The sequence below is a fragment of the Halichondria panicea genome, chromosome 3 (assembly GCF_963675165.1).
Source record: "Halichondria panicea chromosome 3, odHalPani1.1, whole genome shotgun sequence".
NCBI lineage: Eukaryota > Metazoa > Porifera > Demospongiae > Suberitida > Halichondriidae > Halichondria > Halichondria panicea.
Window position 1 is genome coordinate 1,254,996 of NC_087379.1, and position 18,348 is coordinate 1,273,343.

Below are 18,348 nucleotides of genomic sequence, written 5' to 3' on the forward strand. Positions count from 1 at the left end.
CAACGAAATTGCAACTATAATTAATATATTTGTAAGCAATTTCTCCTTATGTAAGGAACTGTCAGGGACATTATATATAAATATATACATAATTATGTACACATGCACACCCACATGCATGCATGCATGTATGTGTGATTGGCACACATTGTAAGGAATTTATACTCATGTAAGGAACTTTTAGGACATGTATATACATGCATGTATACACAACAGACGCTGCATGTGTAAGGAATTTATCTCTACGTAAAGAATGCACATATACATGCAACCCATATAACCGCATGCACTCAACTTACAGTCTGCCATTTGTAAGGAATTTACCTTGATGCACTGCAAAAACACTTTTGTTAATTTAACAAACAAAAGTTTGTCCCGGTGATGAATCTCACATGACAGAATAATATTTGTTAGAATGACAAAGGTAAAACAACCTACAATGTTTTGTCATTCAAGCAAAGAAATTATGTCAAAACAACAAAGTATTATGTCATCTGAATTTCACCAATTTATTGTACTTCTATGTCAAAATAGCAAATTGAATGCTGAATTAACACTGCTATAAAGTGAATTTCTTTGTTAAATTAACACTATACCTTTGTCATTTAATTAGTTGTTTTCTCGCGCACGTACGCACATGCAGAAGGTCAAACGGTATTAGAACAATGAGTTTATGATAGAATAAGATCACTGGATCACATGACATGCAGCACAATAATTTCTTCTGTCAGTAAATTGTTTTTAGTGTTCATCACTTAGCATTTCTTGAAATTCCAGTACAGTGAACTGCAGGCGTTTCGTTTGGTTTCATGAACGCTACATCCCTCAGATCATTTTCGCCCCTACAGAACAAAAGATTGAAGTCACTATAGTTACCAACACATATGTAGTGCAAAATGTAAATAGTATAAGCTATCACCCCCATGGACGAAGTTGACCAGTGTAACTGACACGTGAGGACACATATACACACAAACTCGTAAATCAGTATGCTATAGCTATCACCCCATGGACGAAGTTGACCAGTCGAAACCAGTGTAACTGACGCATGAGGACACATACACACAAACTCGTAAATCAGTATGCTAGCTATCACCCCATGGACGAAGTTGACCAGTCGAAACCAGTGTAACTGACACATGAGGACACATACACACAAACTCGTAAATCAGTATGCTAGCTATCACCCCATGGACGAAGTTGACCAGTCGAAACCAGTGTAACTGACACATGAGGACACATACACACAAACTCGTAAATCAGTATGCTAGCTATCACCCCATGGACGAAGTCGAAACCAGTGTAACTGACACGTGAGGACACATACACACAAACTCGTAAATCAGTATGCTAGCTATCACCCCATGGACGAAGTTGACCAGTCGAAACCAGTGTAACTGACGCATGAGGACACATACACACAAACTGGTAAATTACAATGCTAGCTATCACCCCATGGACGAAGTTGACCAGTCAAAACCAGTGTAACTGACACGTGAGGACACATACACACAAACTGGTAAATTACAATGCTAGCTATCACCCCATGGACGAAGTTGACCAGTCAAAACCAGTGTAACTGACACATGAGGACACATACACACAAACTGGTAAATTACAATGCTAGCTATCACCCCATGGACGAAGTTGACCAGTCAAAACCAGTGTAACTGACGCATGAGGACACATACACACAAACTGGTAAATTACAATGCTAGCTATCACCCCATGGACGAAGTTGACCAGTCGAAACCAGTGTAACTGACACGTGAGGACACATACACACAAACTGGTAAATTACAATGCTAGCTATCACCCCCAGTGTAACTGACACGTGAGGACACATACACACAAACTCGTAAATCAGTATGCTAGCTATCACCCCATGGACGAAGTTGACCAGTCGAAACCAGTGTAACTGACACATGAGGACACATACACACAAACTCATAAATCAGTATACTAGCTATCACCCCATGGACGAAGTTGACCAGTCGAAACCAGTGCATGAAGACACAAACTCGTAAATCAGTATGCTACAGATGAAAGTCGAAACCAGGCCAGGGACAGTTGCCCTCTAGCTAGCTATATAGTTTTATGGAATCTGACATAACTTGCAAGTCGTTTCTTTGAAGTCGATGAAGGTGGTTAAGTAGACTCCTAGCTGGTACACATTGTGGGGCCGAGGTACGGTAAAATCTGCAGCTGGAAGAAACACGTAAACACATTTATTTAGCAATGAGCAACATAACTTAAATCCTTTTTCTTTGAAGCTGGTACATGGTGGAGTTATACGCCGATACGGTATAGCAGTGATTTGTAAACTGTGAATTCAGAGAGTTTTGGGATCATGTACATGCCATGCGCCAACAGCATGCAATGGAACTTAACTTTTTTCTTTGAGATGGTGGTACTATCTACTCTTTAAGAAAATCTGAAAGAGAGTATTGGGCAATAAGTTGAGTTTAGCAATGAGCACTGACTAACTTGCAATTGTCTTTTCTTTCAAGCTGCAGATGCAGGTGACTCTTGACTCCTAGATCCTAGCTGGTGTACATGGAACATGGTAGCCCAGGACCAGGGGTACAGGCATGCAGTCAGTGATGGTATAAAGCTGCATGAGCAGCTGCAGTCTGGCAGCTGCAAGCACCATGTGCTAAGTATGTTTGAGGCCTCGCCCTGTTATTCCTGAACGCCCCCTCATGCCACACCTATAGTTCCAGCTTATAATTATAGTCTCGAGGCCAAACTCTCCTGGCCTCGAGACTAGCTAGAGTTAGAGGCTAGAGAGAAGCTCGATCCCAGGCCGCTCTTCAGGCCAGGCCTTGTGAAGGAGGCTATAGAGAGAAGGCTGCCTGCACTGCACTGCACTGAAGGACTCTGGAGGCTCCTGACTTCTTCACTGCCACTGTAACTTACCATGCCCAGTCACAAGTCTCCAATTGCTACATACACAACTGAACATGAGCATGCAAAGATATAAGCATCAGGGCAACTGAGATGTTTCAGTGTAGACAATTTATTACGACCTAGGGTATAATCGAGTATAGGTTGAGTAGGTTGAAATCAGTGATGCAAACTTGCACGTATCGGCTTTTAGTAGAGTTCTAGCTGTAACTTTATAATTTGTTATTGTCACACATTAATGTTAATTTGACAATGAACGGTAACTTCCACTAAATGTGAGATCAACAACGCTTCGACAAAATGACAACACATGTGTTCAAATAACAATCTACCATTATAATAACAAATATTAATAGTTAGATAAACTATATTAATAGTTAAATAAACTATGATTTGTCGTCATAACAATAATTGCAGGAAATTGACAAACGTTTTGTCAAGATAACATTTTGTGCCGGTAGCAAACTGTGTCACAATAACAAAAGTGTTTTTGCAGTGTGTAAGGAACTTTGTGGACACACACACACACACACACACACACACACATACATGCATATCTACCTATATGGTACATGTATATGGCGGGTATAATCTTCGAGTGCTAATAATTATGTTTTGTCAATGTGCATTTCATAAATTGCACCAACCCGCGAAAATATCAACCGCAAAAAGTGCCTGTTCATTATAGAGTCTACCCTTGAAAAATAATTACCCGCCAAAATTATAACATACACTGTACATAGTCTCGCAAGCCAGAGGTTATAATATACCAGGGTCTCCAAGGGTCCGCGAGATTACACTGTACACGCGCAATAACTATCACTCCAAAAGCTGAGAGGTATACGTAAAGATCAACAGGCCTGGTCTCGAGGCATGGCTCAGCTCAGGGTATAAGTTATTTTACTTACGTCATCCCTTACCACGGAACACACACAATTCATGTGCTCTCAAATCATGCATTATATCCTGCAGTGCACTAGCCTCTACACAGGCTCTCCTTTTTCTGTTCTTTATCACATCGTTCAATAAGATAAAATACTGTCTTAATCGTTCAATGAGATAAAATACGGTATTAATTGGAGGAATAAAGAAAGAAATAGACGTAGAGTTAGGAAAAAGGAGAGCCTGTATCGGGAAGTCGCGTGAGGGTAGAAGGGTGGTAGAAGGGTGAAAATGAGCGTGGGCATGCTGAGCTAGAGATGTTGGACTGCCCACGCAGACATCTATGACTAATAAAACTTTGCCTGCAGCAAGCTGGACATGGACTTGGAACTGGAAGTTTGCAAGCACTATAGCTAGCTATATACCTTAGATGATCTACTAGTCTAGATTGTGTGTTCAGATTCTATCAGACTATTACCTTTTCTTGTGTCTTTCTACATGCTAGTATAGATCAAGAGAATAGCTTAAGTTAGTCATCATTATCATATATAGCAGGTAGCTACTGCCACCAGAGCTGGCCACGCTGGTTCTCTGATCTGACTTGCAGCACAGCTTGGTGGTTGTCTCAGTACATGTACAGTCTTATTAATTAACTCTGAATGCGTGGGAGAATACCTTACGTCAGGATTGTGGGCTACATATCGCCCACGTTCATAAAAATCCTTGTGGATCACGCGATTTCCCAAACCAGGCCTTACTTTTTCTTAACTGTAGATCTACGCCCATTTCTTTCTTTGCTGCCTCACTAGCACTATGTCTTTCTAGTGATTTGTGGATGAACAGTGACAACAGCAAGAAAAAGTAAGGCCTGGGAACGAGGCTACAGTGCACATGCATATATAGTATACATGTAGTCATGTGATTCTGAACCCATCCTTGTTGTGTTTTCGTATTGCTACTTGAACTAATGTACCTGTATTGCATCTACTACCCCTCCCTCACACAGAGGACCTGGTTATGATGCTGGGAGGGTTCAAGTTGATACCTCCTGTTATCCAGGCAACCATGCACACTCTCTGTAAGATATGCACTGCCCTCACCACCAAGAAACAGAACCAGGTACACAGCTGCTGGGCTTAGCTGCAGTACTTCAATTTGTTCTGCAACCATTTTTCATGCAAATCGTCACTACACTACACTCTAGTGAAGGGTCATGATGCTTCTCATTACCTTGCCTTGAGCTTGTACAATTTCTCTTATACAGCTAGTGTACATACTGTACTAGCCTCGTTCCCAGGCCGATTTGTCTCTAAGACAACCTATAGCGCTGGGAATGAGGCTAATACTGTACACGTTTTTATTAGATAGCTACATGTACATTGTGTTAAGAATATCCATTCAACTACGTGTACGTGTACCCTACAATTACACAGTGTATTAATACACTATTCTAGTCATTATGTCAAACCCCCTCCTCCCGCAGTCTACCCTGAATGCGTGGTGTCTGCCCCTCCTCCAACGCTGCGAGGACTACCTCTCCACGCTTGTACGACAGCACAGGGACACACCCACCGGAGCAAGCACTAATCTGAGTGACGAATCAGAGCAGGAGGCTATCCGCTACCTCTTCACACTCGGGGAAGTGGCTCATGTGAGTCTGTCAGCACTTGTACCACTCCATAATATTAGGACAGTACATTGTTACTATAATTATCGTATATACATGTAGCGGGTTATTTTCGTATGGTGTAAATGTTCAGAGCATCGTTATCTTAAAATTGAAATCGTTCTGGCACAATAGGTTCAACGTCACTATCCGAGATATACGAATATTAATATTTAAAATACGAAATATTTAAACGGGTAGTTCATACGAAAATGTGTGTGCTGTATGTAGTGACCATGTACATGTGCCTTGTGGTTAGGGATTTCCCCCTCCCTACACACAGGCATGCCCTGAGCACACCTCTCACCATGTTGGTCGTCTGGTGCAGTCCATCCTGTTAGCCTCCTTTGATCTGACTGGGGGTGAGAGGTCAGAGGTCGATAGTGACGGGTTGTCAGGACTGGCAGGATTGAAGTTCTCTCCCACTCTCAGAGGACACACCTACCTCACACTAGGTATAGCTGTGTGTGTGTGGTGTGTGGGTGTGGGGTGTGCAGATGTTTGTGTGTGGGTGGGTATGTGTGTGCGGGGATGGTGTGTGGTATTAGCTAGCTTGCTTTGTGTATGTACTTAAAATGTTGTAACAAAAGACTAGAGTGGACAGCATACGTAGGTTTGCTCTCTATGGAAAGTACTGTGTATACAGGCATAATTATAATAATTATTGTATTCGTTAAATTTGCATAACATGACATGCAGCATGGCTCCTGTACAATGTGTGCATGCAGTACCTTAAAAATAGTGATATTAGTAACCTCCTTTTCCTTTTAACTGCAGGGAAGCTGTGTTTGCATAATGAGGAGCTAACTAAGCAGAGTGTTGTCCAGATGGCACAGGAGCTGGAGACCACACCACACCAAACCATTCGCAACAACCTCATCATCATTCTGTGTGACCTCACTGTCCGTTACTCTGCTAAGGTGGATCCCTATATTGACACCATCTCAGCTTGTCTCAAGGACCCATCACTGGTGAGGATCAACTAGAGCTTTGAGCTACTCTAACTCTTGAGTATGGGTGGGTTGTCCAATATAACGGTAGCTCTTTGATAATTATGGTACAGTATGTGTAGATCAACGATCGCTTTTAAGACCAAATGCCAGGGTGTCATACAGGGGGGGGGAAGGGGGGATATCCCCCCCTAGCTCCAATTTCCCCCACCTTTTTTTACATTCAGGTACTAGTTGTGTCCATAGCTGGCAATTTTACATACTATAACAGGGTATTGAAATAACAGTTGATCTTTTTTTTAGCAAAATGTTCTCTTACTCCCCCCCTCTACTTCAAAATCCTGTATGACACCCTGAAAGCGTATAAGACATTTTACTACTACTGTACATAGTGTGGGTTGTCCAATTGCACGATTCATATAGTACATGTAGTACATGTAGGTAGTGCGGTATAAAGTTATGGTGTGTGTACATCAACAACCTCGTTCAGGACTTGGGAAAACCTTTGAGAGAGTTGCTCTAATTATTTTGGAGGTTATTTTGGAGGATTGTCAATAATCCCCATATAAAAGGATGATTTCCGTAGCTATTTGTTAACTGTATAGGATGGTGTGTAATTGATAAAACCCCATCATTATTTGTCTGATTCCCCCCCTCCTCTCCCAGATGGTACGTCGCCAGACTCTCACTCTACTGGCCTGTCTACTACAAGAAGACTATGTCAAATGGCGAGGGTCGCTCTTCTTTCGTTTTGTGAGCAGTTTGGTGGACCCTGAGCTGAAGAGGTTCGGAGAGTTCTGTCTAGTCCACCTCCTCCTGGCCAGACATCCCACCATGTTTTATCAGCACTTCATTGAGTGTGTCTTCCACTTCAATGGCTACGAGAAACATAAGAGTGAGAGGAGATACATGTACAATATGGTGTGTGTGTGTCCTTTCCCCCACTCTCCCTCCAGAGGGGGGAGGTGGGTGGTAGAGTGCATGTACTGTATTACTAGAATGTTTTGGGAGCATCAAAAAATATTTGCGAACTTTGCAAGGGTTGATCAATTCGGAACACAAAAATCTGCAAATTAAACTACTAGTAAATACACACGATCCTTGCCAGAACGCAATAGGTAGATCGCAAAGGATCAAATTTTCTGCTGATTTGGCTCATTCGCAAAGGTTTTCACCCGCAAAATATTCTAGTAATAGGGTACATGTATGTGATCTGGTAAATAATAGGTTGTAATATCTCGCGTGAGATGGATCCTTAGTGAATACAGAGTCCCACCGACGTAATAATTATGTTGCTACATACAGTGCATTGCAGTGATGACAGTGATGCCTAGTGGTACAGGCTGCCGTAGCTACACTGTATATGCCATGTATACTGATGCCTAGTGGTACAGGCTGCCGTAGCTACACTGTATATGCTATGTATACTGATGCCTAGTGGTACAGGCTGCCGTAGCTACACTGTATATGCCATGTATACTGATGCCTAGTAGTACAGGCTGCTGTAGCTACACTGTATATGCCATGCATACTGATGCCTAGTGGTACAGGCTGCTGTAGCTACACTGTATATACTGATCAGTCTATGTGCATGCATGTACATTATGATTATCGCCATCATAATGTGTGGGTGCGTGTTTCTGTGTGTACACTGTATGCTTCTGATGCTTTGTGGTCAGTGATTGATGTACCACTTCTGAGAATTGTTTAGAGCATTAAGAATATAGTATTGAGAAGCAGCAGTCTGTAATAGTTTGTCCCAAAATCAATTTAGAAGGTGTAAGCATTTATTTCCTTTTTGAAACAGGAAGTAACTTCATTAAACGATTTGCATGACCACAAGTAGGAAAGATGACCATCAATGACAGCTGCAGTATATATTCTTGGAAGTCTCTTCTTGGAAAATTATGCTGTTTAAAATGTGATTCGTTTCATTGCCTTTATCTTGTGGTTGCATTGGTTCCAACATGCCTACAGAGGCCTGCCAACGACTGTGTGGCGAGACACTGTTCTGGGAATAGCTGTTCTTGAAAGAGTATAGCGGTTTAGCTGTACACACATTATAGTTCGAGTGCACATGTACTGTATATACATGCAGTATTGGTTAACTGATGACGTCTTGTGTACACTGGCTAGGGAAACCAGCAAGTGTTGATATGCTCTAGCTATAAAAGAGTCCTCTCTTCGTCACCAAATCATTCCAATCTCGAAGATCGATTATCAACGAATAGAACAACTCTCTGAATTCAAGAAATCTCTCTCTGAACTCCTCAAATCCCAAACAGCCATGTCTGGACTGCTCAACATGCTCCTCCTACTGAGTTCCCTCCTCTCTCTGGGCCTGGCCCAGGACAGCTGCAACTGCTCTGCCGGGCTGGAAGATCTGCAAGTGATTCAAGATAATGTGATGAAGCTGAAAGACGACCTTGAGGCTGTGGCGGCCCTCATTCAATGCCCTGGTGAGTTAATTGCTGTGTGTGTGTGTGTGTGTGTGTGTGTGTGCGTGCGTCACTTAAAACTATGCAGTATAGTACGAAGTGTATAATTATGTGATGTACATGTATACATAATAATCATGCTTGTTTAATGCTTTTGTACATGTTGTTTGACAAGTTATGCTGCACATGTATACACACAGTAACTTCATGCATATCTTTATTCCCTCTAGACACCACCAGCCCACCACCTCTTGGCTCACAGGAAAACCCCGCCCAGTCCTGCGCTGATATCCCCTCCACACAACAGGACGGCATGTATTACGTCACTAACTCCACCAACTCTAGCGTAGAGGTCTACTGTGATACAGATAGGAGTCAGTGTAGCTGCAATACTGGAGGGTTTATGAGGGTGGCCGATTTCCACGCATCTACTGATGACTGCCCTGATGGGTTTCAACTCTTGGAGAGGAACTCTGCCCCCACTCGATTGTGTAGAAGAAACAGTAATACACCGGTTTGCAGATCTGTGATATACCCAACGCATGGTGTCGAGTATTCTCGTGTGTGTGGTCGTATCATTGGATATCAATGGGGCAAACCCAATGCATTTGATACGAGCGTGACAGCGTCCATCGACGAGGATTACCTTGACGGTTTTAGCTTGACACATGGTTCTTCTCCAAGGAGTCACATTTGGTCTTTTGCTGCTTCAACGCAAGATAGCGCTGGACTAAATTCTGGATGTCCTTGCACTACAAACTCTGTAAATTATCCGTCTTTTGTGGGTGAAGATTATTTCTGTGAGAGTGGAAGAGATGTTGGTGGCAGGACAGACGACAGTGATGCCAACCAGCCATTTCAGCATCACCATGATGCACTCTGGAATGGTAGGGGGTGTAGTGGTATTGCCACGTCATGTTGCGATCGTGGCTCCGTGTTTTGCAAGACCTTCACCACGCCCACTACAGACGATATCGAGTTGAGGCTTTGTCTGGACGACCCACAAAGCAACAATGATAATGCTGAAGACATTCGACTTAAGCGTGTGGAGATCTATGTTCAGTAGCTAGTGGCGAGAAACAGAGTCATGGAACAAAAGTAGAATTCACATAGTTTAGGAACTTTTGAGCTGAACATATATTATACTAGTAGTAGGAAGGAACATTTTGCGTACTTTGATCTCTGAGCCACTTCTGTAAATGAATGAAAAATTTGTTAATCATGAAAGTTTGCGACTGTACATGTGCCATACTGCACTACATGTAGACCACCTTGGCTGTAGTGTACGTACCAGTTTAGTTAACGGGTGAGTATTAGTGTGCCCAATGTCACTGTAACACAGCCAATTCTGTACTGTGTTGTGTTCTAGCCACCCCCTCTCCCAGTAGTGTACTGTGTTGTGTTCTAACCACACCCTCTCTCAGTAGTGTACTGTGTTGTGTTTTAACCACACCCTCTCCCTGTAGTGTACTGTGTTGTGTTCTAACCACACCCTCTCCCTGTAGTGTACTGTGTTGTGTTCTAGCCACACCCCTCTCTTTCTACAGTGTACAATCGTTTCAAACAGAGCCAACGAGAGAAGGAGTTGTTTAGTCTGAGGGGGACTGGCCACGCCCACAAGAGACTCACCATTTACACCTTTTTACTCTCTCACATGGCTGACGAACATCGCCTCCATCTGATTGGACGACTGTGTCAGGTGATTATTAGGTGGTGAATATATTGAATTTTTCCACTAGGGGCTCATAGTGTGTGCTCTCTAAGTTATGTCCATTTAAATGGAAGTACTAGTACTGTCTATTTCTTCATGTCACTTGTGTGTGGTATATACACATGTATAACGTGTGTGTGTGTGTGTGTGTGTGTGTGTGTGTGTGTGTAGGAGGTGCTGGGTGGTCTTGTTGATGGAGCAATCCCATTGGACAATGACAGTGTGGGTGTGGTCAAGGACACTCTGGCAATCCTCGCATGCAAGGAGATCAAGCTATCGTCTCTAAGAAGGTGCCTCTCAATCATTACCTATAGAGATGAGCATCCATCTTAGTGTTGATGGCACGTATTAGAGTGTATCTAACCTTCATAATTATTATTACATTGCAGTGGGTAACTAGATGGGCCAAACTCAGTGTGCTGCATGACTCGGTGGCTTGGTGGGGTCGAGGCGCCATGTTTCTAGTGAGGGGTATACATGTAGTAGACCATGCCGCAGCCCTACCCAATCTAGTGCACTGATATCACCAGCCTGTACATTTGGTAATAGTTGCATGCAACCACCAAATTATGTGCACATGTGTTAATGTGAACTTCGTACATAATTAATGTGAACTTCCATGTATGTAACTCTAGAGGGTGCAGCTAATGCAGCATGGTTTGTGTATGCCTTGTCTAGAACTCTTTGTTGCCTCCCTGCCTAGGAATGTTGGTGAGGAGTTGGCCGAGGAGGGAGACAAAGTGGGAGCAGCTGTAGCCACCGCACAGACCAAGTTTATATCACAGGTTCAGAATCAGCGTTATTACATAAAATAATATTCATCAGTGTATTCACAGCAAGCCCCTCAGAGTGTATCATAAAGCTCTAACGTTAGTCACAGTCCTCCAGAAGTATTACATGTAGCTAAGATGATTTCTGCACACTTACATGTAGTTCCCTTTACTTTAAAACTCTTCAAAAAATTAGCTAGGGTCACCCCAGTTTACACTTCCGTACAGATTAACTGCTAATGATATCCCTGTACATGTGCCCCCCCCCCCCCACTAAGCGTCCAGTATCACTCTTTGTAAACAAAACCTGTCCCCTCCACTGTCTGCAGATTGTCAAGAGGAATGTGATAGAGAACCTTGTTCCCGTGGTGATAGCGGCCAAACACCTACTGGAACGGAACCACTCCCCCCTCCTCAAGGACATGCTGGCTTATCTCAAGGAGCTCATGCAGGTACATATCGTGTACAGTTTATATTATAGTGTACCTATGTTGCAGTGTTATCGACCCACGCTGCATTATCCATAGTGTACCTATGTTGCAGTGTTTGCTGCATTATCCATAGACAATAGAGAGTTGTGCCTTCTAATCTGGCATAATAATCTCTTCTCATCAGTCATTGGACCTCTTTATAAACCATGCATACAGTACTTCCTTTTTTGCTTTAGTATATCCTTACATGCATATTTGATAATCCAGGAAGAATCCTAATAACGGGTATAGTCACACCTCTATCTCAGGCAGGGTTTTCTACTAGATTTTTAGCTCAGAGGGGAAATTTTACAAGAGGGTCCAGGGGTCCTCCCGGAAAATTTGTGTGCTTTAAACCATTAAGGAGAAAAGTTTTGTTATGGCATCATACATGTATTTTCAAATTTCTAGGGGCCGGGGAACTATATCTGTCAGGTGTTGATATAAGTACAATGTATGTGCAAAATGTATATGTTGTGACATTTAATTGTTATCTCTGGAGGGTCCATTGTCCACTTGATATTTTGATTTACTCAAAACAGTTCTTACCCCCCACCCCCTCTCCCCTGCACAGGACTATCGTCACGAGATCAGCGAGGTGCTGGCCTGTGACAAACAGCTGGCTGAGGAGATTGAGTTCGACCTCAAGCGCTATGAGGAGGAACAAAGAAAGACAGTGAAGACTCCAGCTGTCGTTACCCCTCATGCTCAAATGGTACTATAAAACTTCTTTTTTTATTCTCTTTAAAGTTTATCTTTTTCTCAGAGCTCTCCCTTGTTTTCTCCTACTGTTGTGGGTGGGGAAGTTGCCACGGTAACAGCAACCCCTCCGAAACTTCGGACCCCAGGTAGGAGATCGGCATGGAAACCAAAGACGACACCCACAATGACAGCCAAACTGAAGAGTGAGTTTCCTACAATAATTTTGTACTTCAGGCATTTTTTAAAGCCTTATCATAATTATGCAGCACGCATGTACATGTATGTGTTACTGTACAGTATGTACTTTTGTAAGCGCACTCTCAGTATGATGTAACTGTTCTCATATACATGTATACAGCCCCATTCAAAGTTCACATGGCCATGTCTCCACTGGTCATGACTCAGCGTAAAGCTCCACAGCCTCACAACCACACCACCCCCCGTCACACCAAACACGCCCCCACACACACCCTCATCAAGGACGTCTCCTCTCCTGCTGCCGCTAGAGCCAGAGCTAAGACAGTCAACAACTTTAACGGCAGTGTGAAGAAGCAGTCACACATCCCCCTACAGAGGGCAGTGCTGCTCTCCACAGGTGCTGTGTGTGTATTGTGATAGTTACGAGAGTGTATCAATAGCGTGTGTACGTGTAGTTATGCTTTGTACTCCATAATTATACAACTATGGTGCCTTTAATCACTTACATACATGTATCTTCTTTAATTGGCTCTAACTTGAATTTTTGCTCTCAGGGTAAATTAAATGTAATGTCTTATTTATTATTCGAGTAGTTTCAGTAGCAACCTTTGAGTGCCCAAAAGCTACGTATAGAGGTATCAAACATTATGTACATAACTATAGCGTACAGTGCAAAATGTAGCTCTTGCAGAGAGGGGGGAGGGGAGGTCTTTTGAATTGTTTTGTAGACTACAATTTGTGCCTCCTAATATATTAGTTGTTTTCCTCCTCTCACAGCTCGTAAGAATGTTACTCACAGAGACAATGGATGTGCTCCATTCACTGTGACTGACCCTGACCAGACACAACTACCTGGGAGGTCAGCCAGCACTCCTCATGGTGAGTGGGTGTGTGGAGGTGTGTGATGTGTGGGGTACAGCCTCCTCATGGTGAGTGGGTGTATGTGAGGTGTGTGATGTGTGAGGGGTACAGTACCCCTCATGGTGAGAGTGTGTATGTGAGGTGTGTGATGTGTGGGGTACAGCACTCCTCATGGTGAGTGGGTGTATGTGAGATGTGTGATGTGTGGGGTACAGCACCCCTCATGGTGAGTGGGTGTATGTGAGGTGTGTGATGTGTGGGGTACAGCACTCCTCATGGTGAGTGGGTGTATGTGAGATGTGTGATGTGTGGGGTACAGCACCCCTCATGGTGAGAGTGTGTGTACGGTGGGGGTACATGGGGAACTCAGTTGTGGATGTGCACTATCATCCATATAGATACCAGGTTGTATTTTGGATTTGAGGCTAGTCTTTCAAGTTCATTCTTAGAGTTAGCTCTAACACTGTCACTGTGTATTACTGTGTATGTGTGTGTGTGCAAAAAGCAATTCCTGCTTCCATACAGTGACCACTCTCCATTCCCTCCATTGCAGGTCTCCGTGAGTCCATCTCCTTCAACGTGAGCTCGTTAGTGCCCCCCTCCCCCATACCCCCAAACACCGCCCTCACTAGTTACACACCCTCACAAAACCTGGCCTTCAAATCTGTCAACATGGGTGTCTCCATCAACATCACTAAGGTGGACTTGAGTGGGCAGGGGCACAAGAAGAGGCGTAGTGTGAGGGGTGTGGGTGTGAGGGCGGTAGGGCCAGTGATGAAGCTTCGGAGAGATGTGGACATCTTAATGGCATCACCCGACAAAGAGTAAGTTAAATGCACGTATAATTTTGTGTTTGGCTGCATTGAAATGTACAATAGTTAATCTAAATACAGTCTAGAGAGTAGATTACCACAAATGTGCGAGTAGTTGTACTTAATGTTGATTGGAACCTTTCTAAGAAATGGTGATGATCCATGAATGTAGGTGAGCTATTCATTCACCTACACAATGGTATCAGTATCAGCACCATTTCTTAGAAAGGTTCCAATCAAAAGATATCAACATATAAGTACAGCTACTCACACATTGGTGGTAATCTACTCCATCAGGAGTTCCTGGCTGGATGCACTGTAATAGACGTCAAATAATTTATGTCTTATTTGTTTTTTGTGCAGGCCCGAGAAACTGAAAAAGTGGAAAGTGAAACTGAAGTAGTAGCTGTAGATAGTACATCAACTGAATAATTAGAGCCAATGTGCATTATAAATATAGTTACTCTTTTGTACTCAATGTTCATTCATAATTATTCTGATGGCTATGACATAACACTGAACAATAGGGGGAGGGGCTTGTAACTATTGCAATGTCAGCACAAAACGATCGACGTACATATAATTATGTAGATCTACCCTAGCTGCAATTATAAACGCGGTTAAATACCGGCTGGATACGTTATACAGCATGATACAGATATATACATGTACAGGGCTGTATATAGATCTACATTAAAGTGTACGTGTCAGATCATATTATAGATTGAAAGGTTAGATAGAAAATTAATATTGTCTATACCTATAATATATATATATATAGATCTATAGTATAGAGTTTACGTAGATACATGTCTATAATTATACATAAATTATATATATATACTGGTATGTACATGATTCTCACAGAGTGCCTGCGTATATAATCTATATACTCTTTAAATCCCTACACAGACTCGACTAAACAAAGTAACGAAGACAATTATTAATGGCTGTAAATCGACACGCAATCGAGCAAATTCACATCACTGAGAATGAAGAGGAGGAGGTTGTGATGAAGGACTCGGCAATCCAGGAGAAAGCAGGAGAAATTGAGGCACTGGCGGAGGATAAAAGACGACAAGATGAAGAAAGTGAAAACACTGTCGAGCGTACGCAGTTGGTGCACTCTGTGGAAACTAATCAACTCTTATTGGAGAATGAAGATCTTAAAGGTCAACTCGAAGATGTAATTGTTGCCAAAGATTTGATTATTACTAACAAAGATTCGATGCTTACCACCAAAGACACCTCACTTCAGAAGAAAGAAGATACCATAGACTTCCTGACCAGCAAACCACAGGTGAGCTCATCAACACTGTACCAACTAATGATTTATTTTTAAGGAAGTCTGCACATTGAGTACTCATGGTGCAAGATCCTCGCTCATGGTGTGGTTTATGACGTCATTAATTTTATCGAAATAATAGTTATAGTTATAGTTTGGTCCATTCAACATACACCACTATGATTGATGTCGATCAAACCCGATTATAGCCTCGATCACTTCGCTCGGAATTATGATTACTATAATAATTAATTGCACATTTCCAATACATTCGAAATGGCCCTAATTACATGCAACACAAGTTATTGACTCTCTGTATTCTCCAGTCCCTACAGGTTCAGTTGTCCTACAGTCAGTGCTCTGAGGCTCCAGTGGAGATGTCTAGTGGGCAAGCGGTAACCATCAATGGCAAGGTCTACTATGGTGGAGGATTCTGCGATGACGATGATGACGAGTACTGTGTCCACTGTTACGATCCGCCACAAGACGTTTGGTCAACTCTGCCCAGACTTCCTGTACGCTATTTTGGTCTAGGAGAAGTCAAAGGTGAACTGGTAGCAGTTGGTGGTGCAGATTCATTCCGCTCTAAATCCAACATGGTACATGAGTTTAACAAAGGAAGGAATTGGAAACAGACGATCCCACCCATGCCCACAACGAGAGCTTGGCCAGCAGTCGTTAGTCTCCCAACACATCTGGTTGTAGCAGGAGGTTTGAGATTCCTTGGTGCCCTCACTGATAAGGTTGAGATCTACAACATCAGCACCTCCCAGTGGAGCGAGACAGACAAACTACCGTATGCTTGCGAGGACCAAAGAGGAATTGTCTACAACAACACAGTGTACCTAATGGGGGGAAGTGCCGTCAATCATCTAAACAAGGTGTGTGCTGCTCAAGTCGACAAGCTCATCTCAGCAGACCATCAGGACGATGGGAGTGCCAAAAAATCCGACTCTGTCTGGAATACAATATCCAACACACCGTCTTACGCGCCCTCCCCTGTAACGATATCCGACACCCTCTTCGCTATTGGTGGAGTGGATAGTGAAAGAAAAGCCATTCAAAGGATCTACGCCTACTCATCCTCGATGGATTCCTGGCTCTACGTTGGTGATCTACCATCTCCTATAGCATTCGCTGCCACTGTGTCACTGTCTCCAACAGAGTGCCTAGTGATTGGGGGAGATAACAAAAACGATGAATACAAATCAACTGTTCTTAAACTTTCGCTCAAAAACGTTATGACATAAAAACAGTCTGTGATTATTAATTTTCTTGGTATGTGATTTTTAGAATGCCTTGTGATTGGAGGCAACTGCATGTTCTTAAAATGTTCAGCAATTTTTGTGCCATAAACGCTAGCTTTTAATGTGAGATGATTAGCAATGCGTGGGTGAACATGAAAGGGAGGGGCTGCTCAAAGCTGAAACAGTATCAACGAAGCGAACTCTTTCAACCAGGTCTCACCATTGGTCGTCTCCACACTCGATCGTGGCCTGCTGGTACTATAATTATATAGGGGAAATGGTGTAACCTCTATGCATAGATACTTTAGCTATAGATCTACTAGAGACTCTATATCTATAGCCATTGGCATGAGTTAGTTCTGAAATTGTGTACTCTAACTCAATGCCAATGGCTAGATATAGTTCAATCATGAAGCCACTGATCAGCTAATATTCTTGCTGCTTGCATGTTCTTGTATTCCCCCTTTGCCAGTGGTCATTACTAGAGCCTATACTATACTATAGGCTCTAGTAATGACCATGCACTGGCAAAGTATACTCAAATATACTAACACCAGTATAATAGTGCACCTTTAGCTATAGGCTATAGCTAGAGGTGTACTACTGGTGTTAGTATATTATTATGGCCTACTGTACATGCGTGGCTGGTATTCCTCTAGGCCCTGGAAAATTATGCCGGTATAATTTGGGGGATTATGTTGAATCTCGCAAGAGATAATGTTTTGTTACTACTGCTGAAAAAAGATTTATTCATGGTGTCAATGTGGGGCATAATGGGTTCTTTCGAGGAGCATGATAGGTTGAATTTGGGTCACTGCTCAAAGTCATAATAGGCAGAAAAAAGAGCATAATTTGCCAGGACCTACCAGCCTCCCTGTGACTGTGTGGGGGCAGACTGTGTCAGTTAGTAATGTGAGTGTGACCTACCAACAACAGGCAGTGTTGGGATGCTCTCGATCTGAGTCTACTTATTTATCGATCAGTGTCTCAAAATCTTTCCACCACTCCATCCTCTACCCCATGCACTCTCTACCCTACACACAGTTTTAATCAGCAAAACCTCACTGCCTCACTGACTCTAGTTGCCTCTAGATCTAACCACTCGGACCATAGATAGACTACTCTATCTATGCTCGGACATTGCAGCATACAGATGCACTGCTATGGTTGATGGAGAGAGGCCCAGTTCCTCCAGTGAAGCTTGGTCATGCATGACTCAGCATAAAGCTCCACAGCCTCATAACCATACCACCTCCGTCACACCACACATGGCCCCACACACATCCTCACCAAGAACGTTTCCTCTCCTCACAACCACACCATCCCTCGTCACACCACACATGCCAAGGACATCTCCTCTCCTGCTGCTGCTAGAGCCAGAGCTAAGACAGTCAACAACTTCGAGGGCAGTGTGAAGAAGCAGTCACACATTCCCCTACAGAGCGAGGG

The 18,348-nt window shown here is 43.0% G+C and overlaps 3 protein-coding genes and 1 long non-coding RNA gene across 7 annotated transcripts; 3 read left to right on the forward strand and 1 right to left on the reverse strand.

The window, feature by feature from the left end:
• Positions 1–647: 647 nt before the first annotated feature.
• LOC135333382 (uncharacterized) lies at positions 648–3,749 on the reverse strand. Of its 3 annotated transcripts, XR_010393844.1 has the most exons (3): positions 2,488–3,388; positions 2,392–2,434; positions 648–2,324 (listed from the first exon to the last, which is right to left on the reverse strand). It is a non-coding gene; the product is annotated as an uncharacterized LOC135333382 (long non-coding RNA). The 3 variants fall into 3 exon arrangements; XR_010393843.1 differs by having other exon boundaries at positions 648–2,434; positions 2,492–3,749; XR_010393842.1 differs by having other exon boundaries at positions 648–2,434; positions 2,488–3,749.
• Positions 3,750–4,713: 964 nt separating this feature from the next.
• Positions 4,714–14,873, forward strand: LOC135333305 (condensin-2 complex subunit D3-L-like). Its single transcript, XM_064528264.1, has 15 exons — positions 4,714–4,908; positions 5,273–5,440; positions 5,739–5,910; positions 6,233–6,426; positions 7,072–7,300; positions 10,391–10,542; positions 10,726–10,844; positions 11,258–11,339; positions 11,654–11,776; positions 12,369–12,509; positions 12,561–12,699; positions 12,855–13,091; positions 13,472–13,573; positions 14,109–14,379; positions 14,731–14,873. Exons 1-15 carry the CDS (start codon positions 4,807–4,809, stop codon positions 14,768–14,770), a joined length of 2,271 nt encoding a protein of 756 aa, XP_064384334.1. The 5' UTR covers positions 4,714–4,806; the 3' UTR covers positions 14,771–14,873.
• On the forward strand, positions 8,584–10,070 carry LOC135333333 (uncharacterized). Its single transcript, XM_064528302.1, has 2 exons — positions 8,584–8,864; positions 9,074–10,070. The coding sequence occupies exons 1-2, from the start codon at positions 8,693–8,695 to the stop codon at positions 9,907–9,909; spliced, it is 1,008 nt and encodes a 335-aa protein (XP_064384372.1). The 5' UTR covers positions 8,584–8,692; the 3' UTR covers positions 9,910–10,070.
• A 46-nt stretch (positions 14,874–14,919) lies between the features above and the next one.
• On the forward strand, positions 14,920–17,040 carry LOC135333328 (influenza virus NS1A-binding protein homolog B-like). Of its 2 annotated transcripts, none has more exons than XM_064528298.1 (3): positions 14,920–15,067; positions 15,280–15,667; positions 15,979–17,040. In XM_064528298.1, exons 2-3 carry the CDS (start codon positions 15,314–15,316, stop codon positions 16,900–16,902), a joined length of 1,278 nt encoding a protein of 425 aa, XP_064384368.1. In that variant the 5' UTR covers positions 14,920–15,067; positions 15,280–15,313; the 3' UTR covers positions 16,903–17,040. The 2 variants fall into 2 exon arrangements, with proteins under 2 accessions (XP_064384368.1, XP_064384367.1); XM_064528297.1 differs by having other exon boundaries at positions 14,941–15,098.
• The last annotated feature ends 1,308 nt before the right edge of the window (positions 17,041–18,348 follow it).

Excerpts from the sequence above, each read along its gene's own strand:
- LOC135333305 (XM_064528264.1), top strand. The coding sequence starts at position 4,807 with ATGATGCTGGGAGGGTTCAAGTTGATACCTCCTGTTATCCAGGCAACC. Across the intron at positions 5,441-5,738 it reads CACTCGGGGAAGTGGCTCAT|GCATGCCCTGAGCACACCTC; the intron begins GTGAGTCTGTCA and ends CCCTACACACAG. Across the intron at positions 14,380-14,730 it reads ATGGCATCACCCGACAAAGA|GCCCGAGAAACTGAAAAAGT; the intron begins GTAAGTTAAATG and ends TTTTTTGTGCAG.
- LOC135333333 (XM_064528302.1), top strand. The coding sequence starts at position 8,693 with ATGTCTGGACTGCTCAACATGCTCCTCCTACTGAGTTCCCTCCTCTCT. Across the intron at positions 8,865-9,073 it reads GGCCCTCATTCAATGCCCTG|ACACCACCAGCCCACCACCT; the intron begins GTGAGTTAATTG and ends TATTCCCTCTAG.
- LOC135333328 (XM_064528298.1), top strand. The coding sequence starts at position 15,314 with ATGGCTGTAAATCGACACGCAATCGAGCAAATTCACATCACTGAGAAT. Across the intron at positions 15,668-15,978 it reads TCCTGACCAGCAAACCACAG|TCCCTACAGGTTCAGTTGTC; the intron begins GTGAGCTCATCA and ends TGTATTCTCCAG.